This window comes from Halichoerus grypus, chromosome 14 (genome assembly GCF_964656455.1).
Source record: "Halichoerus grypus chromosome 14, mHalGry1.hap1.1, whole genome shotgun sequence".
NCBI classification, from domain to species: domain Eukaryota; kingdom Metazoa; phylum Chordata; class Mammalia; order Carnivora; family Phocidae; genus Halichoerus; species Halichoerus grypus.
Genome location: NC_135725.1, coordinates 45,262,637 through 45,281,068, shown reverse-complemented (window position 1 = coordinate 45,281,068; position 18,432 = coordinate 45,262,637). Strand labels below are relative to the sequence as shown.

The 18,432-nt window shown below is 42.5% G+C and overlaps 1 protein-coding gene across 1 annotated transcript in view; it reads left to right on the top strand.

The window, feature by feature from the left end:
• Nucleotides 1-1,338: 1,338 nt before the first annotated feature.
• Nucleotides 1,339-18,432, top strand: part of SAXO1 (stabilizer of axonemal microtubules 1) — a 33,712-nt gene continuing 16,618 nt past the window's right edge. Inside the window, exon 1 of the mRNA XM_036084788.2 lies at nucleotides 1,339-1,426. Within this exon, the coding sequence (XP_035940681.2) occupies nucleotides 1,404-1,426 (23 nt within the window). The 5' untranslated portion in view covers nucleotides 1,339-1,403. The remainder of the gene's footprint in view (nucleotides 1,427-18,432) is intronic.

The following is an 18,432-nucleotide window of genomic DNA, read 5'->3' as shown; positions in this document are numbered from 1 at the left end:
TGTAAAATGGGAAAACTCACCATAAATTATAACTTCAAATTTTTTTATTTTTTTATTTTTTATTTATTTATTTATTTTTAAAGATTTTTTTTATTTATTTATTTGAGAGAGAGAATGAGAGAGAGCACATGAGAGGGGGGAGGGTCAGAGGGAGAAGCAGACTCCCTGCCGAGCAGGGAGCCCGATGTGGGACTCGATCCAGGGACTCCAGGATCATGACCTGAGCCGAAGGCAGTCGCTTAACCAACTGAGCCACCCAGGTGCCCCTACTTCAAATTTTTAAAAAAATTTTTTCCTTTTTTCTTCTTTCTTTTTTTTTCAAATTATTTTCTATCATCTATTTGTGTAATGAGGCATCACATTTATTTAATAATTTATTTACGTATTTCATCATTTGTTCCGTAATTGTTTATTGACAGCCTACTATGTACCAGTCAGGATAAGGGGCTCCAGCAGTGAGCATGATAGAAAAGGTCCTGAGCTTGATAGATGAGACGGACCATGAAGAAATTCACCAGCAAACCTGCCAATGGAAGCAGTAAGCAATGGGAAAGGCATGCACTGGGATGAGAGATCCTGTGTACCAGGGTAGGGCTGGTGGGTGTATCTTAGGCAGAAGATAACCAGTGGAAGTCTTTCTATGGAGGCAACAGCTGAGGCGAGACCTGAAACATGAGCCAGACTTTCAATGTGAAACAGGTTCCCATAGTCAGTGGTGTGTAGCGTACTCAGAACTGATGTGGTTTTGCTCTGCATGATGCCACTTGTATGGAAAGGTGACATTCTGAGTTGACCCAGGAACCAGGCAACTAGGAAAGGCTTAGTGCACAGCCCTGCAGCACACTGTCAGGTCAGGTGTTGAACCCTAACTGCTGGGTGATCCGGAGACCAGCTGGGAGCATCACTCGAAGGGCTTAGGGCCACAGCGATTTACCCACTATGGTACCGGAAGTGTTTCGTATTTAAACAGGCAGTATGGCATCTGTAATGGTTGAATATTGGTCATGCTTATGTGTAATTTTGTGATTTAAGGAATTTTGATGATTAGCCAATTGCAGTTATACATCATTAAAAAAATCCTGTCCACTTCATAGTTTAGTAGAGAAAAGGAAAGTTAAGTTCCTGTTTTCAATGCTGGCAGTCTTGATTTTAAAACCTGGGGTCTCATTTTGAGGAGGTGGCATTATCAGACTGGATATGTTGTTTCCAAGAAGGTAACAGACCTAACTTCATTTCTTTTTTATAGGCGGCATCACTGTCCACATCTCCCTACCAAGATTTACGATAAAATAGAGAAACCATGTCTTCTCTCCGAATACACCGAGAACTACCCTCTCTATCACTCTTACCTGCCCAGAGAATCCTTCAAGCCCAAGCTGGAGTACCAGAAAGGGTCCATACCCATGGAAGGCCTGACCACATCAAGGTGAGCACAAGAAGAATAAATATATGAATGCACACAAATAATGTCCAGGGCTAATGTACAATATGAATATAATGTGCAGTCTTAGTGCATCAGTGTACAGAGTCAATGTATAGTATCGAAGTCTTTGATGTTAATATACTGTATCTCGGAAAGGAAATCCTACATTTGTTAGCCTGCTCAGTTTTTCCCAACCTCTTCTTACAGAGAAGGAATTGTTACAGCTGGTCTAGGGGTGAGGAAGGCTAAAATGATCTACATAGCAAAGGGTTGGAGGTTAAGTAACGTATAAAGGGATGGCACAGTTGGAGGGGAGAGGGGGATGCTGCTAGAAAGTGAGTTTTGGACTTTGACACCTAAGCTCCAGGTCAGCTTGGGCCGCGTAGTGATGGTGATAGTGATGAAAGGAAACTTGATGATACAGAGGGAGCTGTCTAGGAATTATGCCGTGGACTTTGAATTGGGATCCCTTTGAATGTTCTTCAAGAATGAACAAAGACTACAGTTGACCCTTAAACAACATGGGTTTGAACTGCATGGGTCCATTTACATGTGGATTTTGTTTTTTTCAATAAATATAGCACTGTTAATATTTTCTCTTATGATTTTCTTCCTAACTTTTTTCTAGCTTATTTTATTATAAGGATACAATATATATAATACATATCACATATAAAATATGTTAATTGACAGTTACTGGTAAGGCTTCTGGTTAACAGTAGGCTATTAGCAGTTTGTTTTTGGGGAGTCAAAAGTTATATGTGGATTTGTGACTGCATTGGAGGTCAGCATCCCTTACCTCTACATTGTTCAAAGGTCAGTGGTATTTCCTTTTAAATTGCTCTTGACCTCCAAACACAGATTCTTTATTTTATTTTATTTTTTTAAAAGATTTTATTTATTTATTTGACAGAGAGAGAGAGATAGCGAGAGCAGGAACACAAGCAGGGGGAGCGGGAGAGGGAGAAGCAGGCTCCCTGCAGAGCAGGGAGTCTGATGCGGGGCTCGATCCCAGGACCCTGGAATCATGACCTGAGCCGAAGGCAGACGCCTAACGACTGAGCCACCCAGGCACCCCAAACAAACACAGATTCTTTAGAGAATCGAGTTTTAGAGACTGAGCCACCTGGCTCAGTGTGGTAGGGTTGCAGAGGTATCTATATTGAGAGGGTGGGGAGACTGATCAATTTCAAGTCTGCTCTGCATGTTGCAAGAATCTGCCACTGACAACTTGGTTAGTGACCTCTGGGTGGTGACCTGTGATTGGTGACCCAGTGGAGTAGGAACATCTTTGAGTGCGGTTGAGCAGTGTCCCAGATTGTATACTTAGAGCCCAGATGAGACCTGAAAGAGAGATGCCTTCTCTGCCTCCGGCATTCCTCATCCCTACAGGGCAGGATTGCTGGGAGGAGATCACAGAATATGTAAATTAATGCAGCACAGAGCTTGCACATTATAGGACTCAAGACCTGGTAAATTTTCTTCCTATTGCTCCCCCTTTGCTCATAAGTTTGTGCTTTCCTAGTAAAGGTCCCAGATGATTCAGGTGAAGCAGAATAGCTCTAACTCATTCTGCCTCCAGGTTTTCCCCACGATGGGCCTGGATACATCCTCTTTTGAGATTATGACTTGAATCAGATCATCTCTTTTTCTTTCCCCCTTGGCGCCGCCCCCCCCCCGCCCCGAATCAGATCATCTTTATGCTCGACAGATCTCTTATATGATTTTTTTAAGCACAGTGTTTCTGAGTACTAAAATATATATTTTATGCAACCTTTTTTTTCAACCTATGGCTTATAAAACATGAGTTTGGGCTTCATTTTACCAAAAAAACAGCACTCTTAGATTCTAAGAGTCTAAAGACTACTAGAGATATGTACCATTCTCGAGCATTGCTTTTCCTTGTAAGAAACCATGGTCAGTGCTGATGAAGAGTCCTAGGCCTATGTATAAGAGACATGTAATGGGTAGAGAAAGATGAGAGTAGCATTGAGGAATAGCTTGTAAATATCACACTCAGCCTCTAGGTGCTGGTCTTCTCTTCATACCCAACATGCAGGAAATTGAGACAGGACAGCTTCAGTTGTTGTTATATTAGGGGTAGGTTTTCTGTCCCAGAAAGGATGCTTTGAGGGTTGGGTGTTGGCGGTTGCTCTTTATTTGTTGTCCACAAGCTTAGGAGGATGAGGACAAATCCTCTCTCTGCAGCAGGAGCCCTGCCCCATCACCTAGCTCCGAGGTCCCCAGACGGAGCCCCACACGCCTTCCTTCCTCCTGATGGTGCTTTTCAAAAACAAAAACTTCCCCTCTGACCTGTCCTCAGTTATCCTTGTCTCATGTCACTAAGAGCCATAAACCTATCACCCAGAAGTTCCCTCTGTCCCTGCCAGAGCCACAGTGACGATATCATTCATGTCAAAATGTGGCCAAAGTGGAGGACTGCAGATACTAAAAGAATTTCCAAAACAAGTTGTTCGTGACCATAAGGGCCTTAAAAGAAAAGGTGGCAGGAGCAAGGTTACCCATGGGAAGGAAGAAGAGCAGAAATGCTTCTTTATGTCCTTCCCCAGAGACAGAACCCAGGGGGAAAATGAGCAGAGGGCATGTCTTTCCTCAGCTGTACCTCGAGTTTATCATACCTCAGCCCTATGCCTGCCATGCTGGGCACTAGTTTTCATAGACGGAGAATAAAACTATGTCCCTCTCAGGATTAATTTTTTTAAGTGAGCTTTTATTGAGATAAATGAACAAAACCCAAGATTTTACCAGCCATATTTTCTGAACTGTATAAACTTAGCAGAGACTCTGGCCAGTGTACTTGTATGTACAGCACATCATTCCATGTGCAGAAATGTAGAGAAATCATCATCTGAGTGCTCCAGCAGAGGCTTCCGGGGAAGGGATGGGTCAGCCCTGTGTCTGCACACCCCTCTATCTACATGGATACAGGTCACTTCTCTGCCCTTCGAACCCTTGTTACCTGAACGTCCCACCCACTTCTCTATGTAAAGGGACCCAACTTAGTTTCTGAGATTGGACATGGGGCTGCCACCTGCTGGATGAAAAGTCACGTGGCTCAGGGCTTGGCTGAGTTTGGTGATTAAGTCCAGACACAAAAAACACCTGGTTTCTGGAAAGGTTATCATCCCAGCATGAGGCATGATTACAGCTGCACACAACTCTTACTGACTGTAAATCTTAGGGATTTACAGCAGGTGCCATGAGGGGAGTGCTTGTGATTTTTAGGCCTTCTTACTATGAAGCAGTTTCTTGCAGCCCATGGTGATTTTCTTCTATAGGATCTGCCTTTCGTTCAGATAGACGGGAGATCAATTTATGCATAAGAGGTTTGCACTTCAAGCCTCATTTCCCCTTAGGCATGTCACCATGTAAAACACTTGGGCCCCAGGGCGCCTGGGTGGCTCAGTTGTTAGGCGTCTGCCTTCGGCCCAGGTCATGATCCCCGGGTCCTGGGATCGAGCCCCACATCGGGCTCCCTGCTTGGCGGGAAGCCTGCTTCTCCCCCTCCCACTCCCCCTGCTTGTGTTCCTGCTCTTGCTATCTCTCTGTCAAATAAATAAATAAAATCTTTAAAAAAAAAACCAAACAAAAAAAAAACACTTGGGCCCCATTCTGGGACATTATTTTGTTAGTTAAGGCAGATTTCTAAGGATGGTGGAATGGATAACCTGAGAGGAAAGAAGTAAGTCTTCAAGATGGTGTTACATCTTTATCCTAAGGGGAGTGGGACCATGGGGAGAGTGAACTGGAGGCATAGGAGGGAAGATGGAATAGGGTTCTGACTTGATGGGTTTGGCTCAAGGGCAGGGGGTTGCAAGTTGGTAGCGAAAAGAGCTAAAAGGCATTTGGAATCCTCTTCAAATGCTAGGAAAAAAGCAGGAAAGTTGGTAGTGGGCCTAAGTCTTTCCCTACTCATTGAATTTCACCCATTTTCTGTTTAAATACATACTTCTCTACCCAGAGCTATACCCTTGGGGATATACCTACTCCCCTGCCCTGTAGATTGGGCCCAAGAATTAAGAAGAAATGCAGAAAGACGTCTCAGCATTAGACTTGCCTGGGCAATTTCGGAGCCTTTGATGTTGTGTGTCTTTGATTAAATTTGGGAACATCTTGACCATTATTTCTTCAAGTACTTTTTCTGTCTCTGAGACTCTGTTCATTTCTTTCTGTCAGTCCTTTTTTTCTGTTTATCAAATTGGTAGTTTCTATTCATCTGTCCTTAAGTTCACAGAGTCTCTCCTCCAGGTCTATTTTGGTATTAAGCCCATCCAGTGACTGTCTTATTTCAGATATTGTATTTTTCAGTTTTAGAAGTTACCTTTGATTATTTTTAGATAATTTCTATTTCTCTTATGAATTTCCTACATTTTAATTTATTATGACCTTATTTTGCTTTTTATAACTTAGCATAGTTAGAATAGCTGCTTTAAAAATCTTTGTTCGCTAATTGTAATATCTGGGTCTGCTTGAAGTTACCTTCAGGATTATCTTTTTTTTTTTTTTTTTCTTGAGAATGGGTCACATTTTCCTGTATGTATGTCAGTGATTTTAGATTGATCCTGTACATTGTTAAAGTTATATTGTAAAGACTCTGGATATTTTTTTACATTCCTACAAAGAGTTTATTAATATTACTGTTTTTTTAAGGCAGATAGGAGGTAATTTGATTTGATTCAAAATGTAAACTCTGTGTCTTGGGTGGCAGCTCCAATCTCAGTTCAGGTTTTGTTTTTTTTTTTTTTGAGAGCACGCAACCAGGGAGGAGCAGAAGGAAATCTTTTTTTTTTTTTAAATTCTATTATGTTATGTTAATCACCATACATTACATCATTAGTTTTTGATGTAGTGTTCCATGATTCATTGTTTGCGTAGAACACCCAGTGCTCCATTCAGTCCGTGCCCTCTTTAATACCCATCACCAGGCTAATCCATCCCCCTACCCCCATCCCCTCTAGAACCCTCAGTTTGTTTCTCGGAGTCCATAGTCTCTCATGGTTCCTCTCCCACTCCGATCTCCCCCCCTTCATTTTTCCCTTTCTGTTACCTTCTTCTCTTCTTCTTCTTTTTTTTTTTTTTTAACATATAATGTATTATTTGTTTCAGAGGTACAGGTCTGCGATTCAACAGTCTCACACAATTCACAGCACTCACCATAGCACATACCCTCCCCAGTGTCTATAACCCAGCCACCCCATCCCTCCCACCCCCTACCACTCCAGCAACCCTGTTTGTTTCTTTTTTTTTTTTTTTTAAAGATTTTATTTATTTATTTGAGAGAGAGAATGAGACAGAGCATGAGAGGGTCAGAGGGAGAAGCAGACTCCCTGCCGAGCAGGGAGCCCGATGTGGGACTCGATCCCGGGACTCCAGGATCATGACCTGAGCCGAAGGCAGTCCCTTAACCAACTGAGCCACCCAGGCGCCCCAACCCTCTTTGTTTTTTGAGACTAAGAATTCCTCATATCAGTGAGATCATGATACATGTCTTTCTCTGATTGACTTATTTAGCTCAGCATAATACCCTCCAGTTCCATCCACGTCATTGCAAATGGCAAGATCTCATTCCTTTTGATGGCTGTATAATATTCCATGGTTTATATATACCACATCTTCTTTATCCATTCATCTGTCGATGGACATCTTGGCTCTTCCCACAGTTTGGCTATTGTGGACAATCCTGCTATAAACATCGGGGTGCATGTGCCCCTTCAGATCCCTACATTTGTATCTTTGGGGTAAATACCCAGTAGTGCATTTGCTGGATCATATAGTAGCTCTATTTTCAACTTTTTGAGGAACCTCCATACTGTTTTCCAGAGTGGCTGCACCAGCTTGCATTCCCAGCAACAGTGTAGGAGGGTTCCCCTTTCTCCGCATCCCCGCCAACATCTGTCGTTTCCTGACTTGTTAATTTTAGCCATTCTGACTGGTGTGAGGTGGTATCTCATTGAGGTTTTGATTTGGATTTCCCTGATGCCGAGCGATGTTGAGCACTTTTTCATGTGTCTGTTGGCCATTTGGATGTCTTCTTTGGAAAAATGTCTGTTCATGTCTTCTGCCCATTTCTTGATTGGATCATTTGTTCTTTGGGTGCTAAGTTTGAGAAGTTCTTTATAGATTTTGGATACTAGCCCTTTATCTGATATGTCATTTGCAAATATCTTCTCCCATTCTGTCGGTTGTCTTTTGGTTTTGTTGACTGTTTCTTTTGCTGTGCAAAAGCTATTTATCTTGATGAAGTTCCAATAGTTCATTTTTGCCCTTGCTTCCCTTGCCTTTGGCGATGTTTCTAGGAAGAAGTGCTGTGGTTGAGTTCGAAGAGGTTGCTGCCTGTGTTCTCCTTTAGGATTTTGATGGACTCCTGTCTCACATTTGGAGTCTGTTTTTGTGTGTGGTGCATGGGAATGGTCCAGTTTCATTCTTCTGCATGTGGCTGTCCAATTTTCCCAACACCATTTGTTGAAGAGACTGTCTTTTTTCCACTGGACATTCTTTCCTGCTTTGTCGAAGATGAGTTGACCATAGAGTTGAGGGTCCATTTCTGGGCTCTCTATTCTGTTCCATTGATCTATGTGTCTGTTTTTGTGCCAGTACCATACTGTCTTGATGATGACAGCTTTGTAATAGAGCTGGAAGTCCGGAATTATGATGCCGCCAGCTTTGCTAATCTTTTTCAACATTCCTCTGGCTATTCGGGGTCTTTTCTGGTTCCACACAAATTTTAGGATTATTTATTCCATTTCTTTGAAAAAAGTGGATGGTATTTTGATAGGGATTGCATTAAATGTGTAGATTGCTCTAGGTAGCATTGACATCTTCACAATATTTGTTCTTCCAGTCCATGAGCATGGAATGTTTTTCCATTTCTTTGTGTCTTCCTCAATTTCTTTCATGAGTATTTTATCGTTTTCTGAGTACAGATCCTTTGCCTCTTTGGTTAGATTTATTCCTAGGTATCTTATGGTTTTGGGTGCAATTGTAAATGGGATCGCCTCCTTCATTTCTCTTTCTTCTGTCCTGGTGTATAGGAATGCGACTGATTTCTGTGCATTGATTTTATATCCTGCCACTTTACTGAATTCCTGTATGAGTTCTAGCAGTTTGGGGTGGGGTCTTTTGGGTTTTCCACATAAAGTATACTATCATCTGCAAAGAGTGAGAGTTTGACTTCTTCTTTGCCGATTTGGATGCCTTTTATTTCTTTTTGTTGTCTGATTGCTGTGGCTAGGACTTCTAATACTATGTTGAATAGCAGTGGTGATAGTGGACATCCCTGCCGCGTTCCTGATCTTAGGGGGAAAGTTCTCAGTTCTTCCCCATTGAGAATGATATTCGCTGTGGGTTTTTCATAGATGGCTTTTGTGATATTGAGGTGTATATGCTCTATCCCTATACTCTGAAGGGTTTTGATCAAGAAAGGATGCTGTACTTTGTCAAATGCTTTTTCTGCATCTGTTGAGAGGATCATATGGTTCTTGTTCTTTCTTTTATTAATGTCTTGTATCACATTGATTGCTTTGCGGATGTTGAACCAACCTTGCAGCCCAGGGATAAATCCCACTTGGTCGTGGTGAATAATCCTTTTAATGTACTGTTGGATCCTATTGGCTAGTATTTTGGTGAGAATTTTTGCATCCGTGTTCATCAAGGATATTGGTCTGTAAGTCTCCTTTTTGATGGAGTCTTTGGTTTTGGGATCAAGGTAATGGTGGCCTCCTAAAACGAGTTTGGAAGTTTTCCTTCCATTTCTATTTTTTGGAACAGTTTCAGAAGAATAGGTATTAATTCTTCTTGAAATGTTTGGTAGAATTCCACTGGGAAGCCATCTGGCCCTGGGCTTTTGTTTGTTGGGAGATTTTTGATGACTGCTTCAATTTCCTTAGTGGTTATAGGTCTGTTCAGGTTTTTCTCTTTCTTCCTGGTTCAGTTTTGGTAGTTGATACATCTCTAGGAATGCATCCATTTCTTCCAGGTTATCATCTAATTTGCTGGCATATAGTTGCTCATAATATGTTCTTATAATTGTTTGTATTTCTTTGGTATTGGTTTTGATCTCTCCTCTTTCATTCATGATTTTGTTGATTGGGTCATTTCTCTTTTCTTTTTGATAAGTCTGGCCAGGGGTTTATCAATCTTGTTAATTCTTTCAAAGAACCAGCTCCTAGTTTTGTTGATCTGTTCTACTGTTCTTTTGGTTTCTATTTCATTGATTTCTGCTCTGATCTTTATTATTTCTCTTCTCCTACTGGGTTTAGGCTTTATTTGCTGTTCTCTCTCCAGCTCCTTTAGGTGTAGGGTTAGGTTGTGTACTTTCTTGTTTCTTGAGAAAGGCTTGTATTGCTCTATACTTTCCTCTTAGGACTGCCTTTGCTGCATCCCAAAGATTTTGAACAGTTGTGTTTTCATTTTCATTGGTTTCTGTGAATTTTTAAAATTCTTCTTTAATTCCCTGGTTGACCCATTCATTCTTTAGTAGGATGCTCTTTAGCCTCCATGTATTTGAGTTCTTTCTGACTTTCCTCTTGTGATTGAGTTCTAGTTTCAAAGCATTGTGGTCTGAAAATAGGCAGGGAATGATCCCAATCTTTTGGTACCAGTTGAGACTTGATTTGTGACCTAAGATGTGATCATTCTGGAGAATGTTTCATGGGCACTTGAGAAGAATGTGTATTCTGTTGCTTTGAGATGGAATGTTCTGAATATATCTGTGAAGTCCATTGGGTCCAGTGTGTCATTTAAAGTCTTTATTTCCTTATTGATCTTTTGCTTAGATGATCTGTCAATTTCAGTGAGGGGGGTGTTAAAGTCCCCCACTATTATTGTATTGTTGTCAATGTGTTTCTTTGCTTTTGTTATTAATTGGCTTATATAATTGGCTGCTCCCATGTTAGGGGCATAGATATTTACAATTGTTAGATCTTCTTGTTGGATAGACCCTTTAAGTAGGATATAGTGTCCTTCATCATCTCTTATTATAGTCTTTGGTTTAAAATCTAATTTGTCTGATATAAGGATTGCCACCCCAACTTTCTTTTGGTGTCCATTAGCATGGTGAATCGTTTTCCACCCCCTCACTTTCAATCTGGGTGTTTCTTTGGGTCTAAAATGAGTCTCTTGCAGACAGCATATCGATGGGTCTTGTTTTTTAATCCAATCTGATAGCCTGTGTCTTTTGATTGGAGCATTTAGCCCATTTACATTCAGGGTAACTATTGAAAGATACGAATTTGGTGCCATTGTATTGCCTGTAAGGTGACTGTTATTGTATATTATCTGTGTTCCTTTCTGGTCTATGTTACTTTTAGGCTCTCTCTTTGCTTAGAGGACCCCTTTCAATATTTCTTGTAGGGCTGGTTTCGTGTTTGCAAATTCCTTTAGTTTTTGTGTGTCCTGGAAGCTTTTTATCTCTCCTATTTTCAGTGACAGCCTAGCTGGATATAGTATTCTTGGCTGCATATTTTTCTCATTTAGTGCTCTGAATATATCATGCCAGTCCTTTCTGGCCTGCCAGGTCTCTGTGGATAGGTCTGTTGCCAATCTAATGTTTCTACCATTGTAGGTTACATATCTCTTCTCCCGAGCTGCTTTCAGGATTTTCTCTTTGTCTCTGAGACTTGTAAGTTTTACTATTAGATGTCGGGGTGTTGACCTATTTTTATTGATTTATTTATTGTGGGTTCTCTGTGCCTCCTGGATTTTGATGTCTGTTTCCTTCCCCAAATTAGGGAAATTCTCTGCTATAATTTGCTCCAGTATACCTTCTGCCCCTCTCTCTCTTTCTTCTTCTTCTGGGATCCCAATTATTCTAATATTGTTTCGTCTTATGGTATCACTTATCTCTCAAAATTCTGCCCTAGTGATCCCGTAGTTGTTTCTCTCTCTTTTTCTCAGCTTCTTTATTTTCCATCATTTGGTCTTCTATATCACTAATTCTTCTGCCACATTTACCCTAGCAGTTGGAGCCTCCAATTTTTTTTTATTTTTTAAATTTTTTATTGTTATGTTAATCACCATATATTACATCATTAGTTTTTGATGTAGTGTTCCATGATTCATTGTTTGTGCATAACACCCAGTGCTCCATGCAGAACGTGCCCTCTTTAATACCCATCACCAGGATAACCCATCCTCCCACCCCCCTCCCCTCTAGAACCCTCAGTTTGTTTTTCAGAGTCCATCGTCTCTCATGGTTCATCTCCCCCTCCAATTTCCCCCCTTCATTCTTCCCCTCCTGCTATCTTCTTCTTCTTTTTTTTTTCTTAACATATATTGCATTATTTGTTTCAGAGGTACAGATCTGTGATTCAACAGTCTTGCACAATTCACAGTGCTCACCATAGCACATACCCTCCCCAATGTCTATCACCCAGCCACCCCATCCCTCCCACCCCACCCCCCACTCCAGCAACCCTCAGTTTGTTTCCTGAGATTAAGAATTCCTCATATTAGTGAGGTCATATGATACATGTCTTTCTCTGATTGACTTATTTTGCTCAGCATAACACCCTCCAGTTCCATCCACGTCATTGCAAATGGCAAGATCTCATTCCTTTTGATGGCTGCATAATATTCCATTGTATATATATACCACATCTTCTTTATCCATTCATCTGTTGATGGACATCTTGGTAGAGCCTCCATTTTTGATTGCACCTCATTAATAGCCTTTTTTATTTCGACTTGGTTAGATTTTAGTTCTTTTATTTCTCCAGGAAGGGTTTCTCTAGTATCTTCCATGCTTTTTTCAAGCCCAGCTAGTATCTTTAAAATCGTCATTCTGAACTCTAATTCTGACATCTTACGAATGTCCGTATTGATTAGGTCCCTAGCAGTCGGTGCTGCCTCTTGTTCTTTTTTTTGAGGTGATTTTTTCCATCTTGTCATTTTGTCCAGAGGAGAACAGATGAATGAGAGAACAAAATGGTAACAGGGTAACAATGACCCCAGAAAAATATACGCTAAACAAATCAGAGGAGACCTGAAACCGGGGGGAAAAGAAAGGGAAAGAAAGAAGAAAGAAAAAGAAAAAGATAAAAAAAAACCCAGAATATGATCAAATATGATCAGGCTGGTTCATAGATCAGTGCCACACAGTAGATTTTGGTGTATTTTGGTCTGTTAGAAGAAAGTGCCTCCCAAAATTTTAAATAAGGAAAAATTTATATTATGTACAAAAATAAGGGTTAATATGATGAAGGGATGGAATATGACTGTAAAGATGAAAATTATAAAAGATTTTATAAAAGGTATTGATAAGAAGTTGGTTGAAAAAAGAAAGAAGAGGATTTAAAAAAAAAAAGGGAGAGAATGTGATCAGGCAGGCCACTAGAACAAAGCCATACACTAGAGCTTTAGGGTATATTTTGGTCTGTTAGAAGAAACTGTATCCCAAAATTTTAAAGAGAGAACTATATATATATATATATATATATATATATATATATATACCAAAAATAAGGTTAACTACTCTCAAGGGATAGAATATGACTCTAAAAATGAAAAATGAAACAGATTTTTTAAAAAAGGGATTGATAAGATGTTGGTTGAAAAAGGGAAAAAGAAAAATTCAAAAAAAAAAAAAATTAAAAAAATTAACTTTGAAATACTAAAGAATCATGGGGAAAAAGCCATGGATTCTATGTGCAGTATTCCCCTAGCGATGGAGTTCTGCCGTTCTCATTGATCGGTAAACTTGGTCTTGGCTGGCTGTTCTCGCTGATCTTCTGGGGGAGGGGCCTGTTGCCGTGGTTCCCAAATGTCTTTGCTGGAGGCAGAATTGCCCCGCCCTTGCCTGGTCTGGGCTAAGTAATCTGCTCGGGTTTGCTCTCGGGAGCTTTTGTTCCCTGCAAGCTCTCTGTACAGCTTTGGAGGCCGAGAGTGAAAATGACGGCCTCCCAGTCTCCGCCCCGGAGGAGCCAAGAACTCGGGGCCCGCTCCTCATTGAGCCCCCAGAGAAAAGCAGTCAGTCACTCCCATCTCCCGGGTCTCCGGCCGTACTCAGTGCTCACCTGGCCTGTGACCGAGCGTTTCTATCTCTGGTGCACGACCCCGTGTGGAGTCTCCAAACCCAGCAGATCCCTGCGGTGCACCCCTGTGCCACTCCTCCCGGGGGAGGAAGAGGAGTCACCTCGGATCTGCCGCTTGTTGGGTCCCTGCTGGAGGAGGAGTGGCCTGACTGTGCCGAGGAGAGGGAGAATCTTAAGCAGGTGGGGCTCGATCATGACCTGAGCCAAAATCATGACCTGAGATCCTGAGATCCTGAGATCATGACCTGAGCTGAAATCAAGAGTCGGCCACTTAACTGACTGAGCCACCCAGGCGCCCCATTAGTTCAGTTCTTTATCTTTAGTGTGGTTGCTTGTGAAGTCAGCGGGAGACCTGGGTCCAGTTTATGTACAGAAGCCAGAGCTTCCTGTCTTGGGTTTTCTCCTTTCCAGGGTTTCTTCCTTACTTTCCAGCACCTGTGGTTGCCTCAGACTTGGTCCTCTGGTTCTTCAGTCAAATATGGGAGGTTTTCTGTTTACTTACAGCTTCTTGGCTTGGTGCAGATTGGAGCCTGCCTTCAGACTGGAAGCTTTGGGAAAAACAAAGATCCCACCACAAAATGGAAACTTACACAGAGGCTCATGCAGTACCAGTCCGTTCTTCTGCCTGTTGGCTTTGCTCCAGAATATGCCTATCTTGGTCGCTCTTTAGTGCTCACAGCTAGTGCTTCATATTTTTGTGCAGAGCCTATGTGAAGTGGTGACAGATGTTAGCTTCAGCTTTTGTGGGCATTGAGGAGATGAGAGAGTAGGGCAGGAGACAGATACTGTGTAACTTGAATCCTGGAGGCTGGTCCTTAGAATCCTGTCTGTCACAGCATAGGCAAGGAGGGCTCAGTGTGTCCTTATTAGGATCAGGGGCATGAATCAAGCCCTGTGAATCTGCCTCAGGATCTATCTCAGTGTGCGGGGCTGGGCTCCCAGCCTGCCCGTGATGACATAATGGTTTTCTTAGAGGTTGCCTTTTAACCCTGGGAAATGTTAGAATTATGTGTGGAAGGCGTGAAATCAAATCAACTGACAAAGAGCCAAACCCTGTGGTGTATATTGAGAGAGAGGACAAATCATGAGGAGGAGAATCACTGAAATCAAGGGGCGAGTGTTCAAAAGATGAGTCAGAGTATGGATGCTTACCGGATGTTCAGGAGGATAACGGTCTGAAGAGCAATGACTGGATTGGGAAACCTGGTGGGACTTGGGGTCCTGGGTTAGAGCGAAGGGTTAGCAGAACCTGATTGGATGGGGGGAGTGTGAGTGGGAGGCGAGGGAGGCAAGTCTCTGTGTAGTCAACGCTTCCTGGAAGAGAGAGGGGAGGGGAGGGCACGCCAGTGAGGGTTGTGTCACTTTATTTTTTTCCTTTAAAGTTGGGAAAAACTGAAGAATGTTTACTGAGAGAAAGGAGCCGGTAGGAGAAAAAGGTTAACTCACATACTAGTATATGGACCGCTTCCTGAGAAACAGGGGATTTAGGATAAGGGTGAAGAGATTGGCTTTGGGCAAGAGGAGCAACTCTTTTTAAAATGGGCTCCATTTATAATGAAGTACAATATGGTGACTAACATAACATAATAAAAAAAAAAGAAAAAAGGGTTCCATTTAATTGATTAATTGGACACACTAACAAGTACTGAAGTTTTTGGGGATAAACATCAATAGGTTAAAAAAAAGTATTACATGGTTTCTTTATCACAATGAAAATCTCCAAGGCTCAGGACCCTTGTTGGCCCTTACGATATTTCTTCCTTTGTCAGACTCCGGTCAAACATCTTTCTTTAGCTTTGCCTAACGATTGGAAGTCAAGTTGTTATGATTTTCCCAGCAGGGCCACTTTAACCTTTGCTTAACTTGGAGTTTAACTCTTGGCCTTCCATACTATATAATTTTTTATGGCTATGCACCTAAAAAAGACTTAACATCTTTGACCAATATTTTTCTTGGTTCATAGTCACAAGGGGCACAGGCACTAGGTAGGGAATGTAACACAGGAAGAAAGGGATTTTTTTTTTTTTTTTTTTTAAGATTTTATTTATTTATTTGACAGAGAGAGACACAGCGAGAGAGGGAACACAAGCAGGGGGAGTGGGAGAGGGAGAAGCAGGCTCCCCTATGAGCAGGGAGCCCGATGCGGGGCTCGATCCCAGGACCCTGGGATCACAACCTGAGCCAAAGGCAGACGCTTAACGACTGAGCCACCCAGGCGCCCCAGAAAGGGATGTGTTCTTAAAAAAAAAAAAAAAAACAACTAAATTTGAGCAATTTCTGGGAAGAAGAAAATACTTTTCTCTTACATGACCTTAAAAGCTGTTAGATTATGTGAGATTGGGGACGTGTAGTTATGTTGTGGTTAATGGTAGATTTCAGTGAATGTCCTCAACATAAAAACATAATGAGGAAACACATATATTCTGATCAAATTCACTCTTTTTTTAATTTAAATTCAATTAGACACCATATAGTAAATCATTAGTTTCAGATGTAATGTTCAATTATTCATCAGTTGCATATAACCCCCAGTCTTGATCAAATTCACTCTTCAGCCACAGTAAATACTTTTGGGCGGGGTATAAGTGAATTACACTTTAAACTTAAAACTTTGCCACTCTTCAGAAGTAGATCACTCCCCCACCCCCAACTCCTGCAAAGATCCTTTGCTTAGTTATAGCTGATCAGTAAATACAACCCTAGGTGTACTTTCACAAAGAGACTTGAATTTTGTACCAGAGAAGGAGATTCAGTTAACATTGTCATTCCCTAAATACGGTGAGCAAGGATTTTGCTGTATCAGTTTTTGTCTTTGAGTAACCAACTTCAGGATAGCTCATGAGCTGGTCAGTTTGGTTGGCATTTATCTGTTCTTTTCCTGTGGAAACAGCAGGAAATAAAGGCATTAAGCACGTTTTCATTGTCATTGAGCTTGGCGGCCCTTGAAGGAAGGTTCTGACAGCCTCTCTGAGGGGGGAGTTGGTTCCCTAACTAAAATAATGGCAGAAGAGGATGTCTCTGTGCGAAGGGTCCCAAAACATGGTGGGCCTGTGACTGGAAATCACTCCTGGCTGCTTTGGGGTTGGGAGTGTTCCATGGGGCAGCTTGGACACTCAGCTCTGTTCTTCTTTGCTTGCCCTAGATATCTCTTGCTACTCCTTCTTGCAAATGAAGAGGGCTGACCCCTTGGGTTGCCATCAATGAACATGGGTTTATGTGGGGATGTGTGGTCTCAGGCTGTCACCACCCCTTTTTGGAGTGAGGAGAGCTCACCTCCCCTTTGGAAGCACACTTTCTGCTGAAGGCCATTTTGCAGCTCTGCAGCCTAGGGCCGCCACTTCTCGTTCCCTGCTGCAGTTGGCTAAGTATTAAACAGACACCAGCATGAGGTACTTGTACACTAACGAGAGTAGAAATATGGAACTGCCCCTTGGCTTCTTGTTTAGCCTGTTCCCTCCATAAGCCCCCAGTTTATACAGAGTCAGCTTCCAGATGCATCAGGTCACTCTGCTTCCTCTTGCTATTTGCCAACATGGGGCCCTTGGGAAGGGAGCCCAGGCTGAAGACCCTATAACTGCTGCTGAGAGATATTTTTAAATGTACGCAGAGGGAGGTACTGGGAGTTCAACTGAAGCATCTCCCATTTCCCCCTTAGAGCCCTAGAGAGACCAGTTCTCCTGCTTCCTACCTGCCTCCTCCCATCCCACCAAGCGCTTTCAGGTCCCAGCTTGGGTTTATTCACAATCATGTGTATAATTCATGCAAGACAGGTTACAGTGGAGCGTGTTACCTTTGTTATTCAAGCATGGCTCAGTAATGCTGCTCCAGATTTTGGCCAGGAAGTAGGTTTTATTGGTGTTTGGGCCTGATGTTTTCCTGTCCGGAAACTTCCCCCTTCCCTTGGCGAGGTTGTTTTGGCAAGCACCGTCAGGGAAAATCTCCCTTCCACTTGTCCAGTTGGATAAATGGGTTCCAAGCAAAAACAGGCTGTTGTGTAAATCAGAAACCCTTGGGGGGAAATGTTTGCTTAAAAGAGTTTGCATTGAGCAGTGGGGAGTCAAGACTGCTCTGGCAGACATTGCGAGCCCAAGCTGAGCCCTGGTTTTGCCAGGATCATTCCTGGTGATGGTGCAGTTAGCATCCTGGCATCTCTGGAGCTGTAGGATGTTCTGGGAAGGGAGTGCTTCCTATCTAGTTGAAGACCATCATGCTTTTTCTGACCTATTGTTTCCATACTCCCTGAAATAATGGAAGCCCTGATGCCAGAGAGCTGAGAAATGAAAGACTCTGTGTCTCCATTTATTGTGCTTTTCTGCCCTCTAGGTTTTCTATAGGGTCAAGTAGAGGAAGGAGATCAGTATCTGCAGGAGAAGCTACTGAAAGCACAGAAGAGGAGGTGGTGGGTGGTACCTGAAAAATAAAAGTTAGCTCGCCAGTCAAGTGACTGGAGGGAAAGAAGCTGGAGAGGGCAGGGACAGAAGAGAGGCCTTCTGAGTGGTTCGGTGTGGTTGGAGTGGAGCGTGGGCCAGGGGTGGAGGTGGGAGATGAGGCTGGGGAGGAAGGCAGAGGCAGGTCCAGGAAAGCTTATATGCCATGCTAGAGAGTCTGGTTTTATCTGGAAGAGTTTTCAGGTGGGGAGTGAAATGATCCCATTTTGTGATCTCATTTCAGAGAGTTTACTCTGGTCACACTATGGGGATTGATGTAGAAGCGGTGGGAAATGCAGCAGCATGTCCAGGTGGTAAATTGTCACATGAGCCAAGTGAGAAATGGTCAGGGTCTGAACCAAGCGGGAAAGACAAACCAATGAGATGGGGGGGCTGCCCTTGGTGAGTGATTATCTGGAGCCGTGATGGGGTGGGTCCAGGCGGGCATCTGGGGATCTGACTTGGGTGAGAGAGAGGGGAATGGTCGTGCCTTTTGGGAAAGTGGGCAACAGAGGAGGAAGAGCAGTTAGGG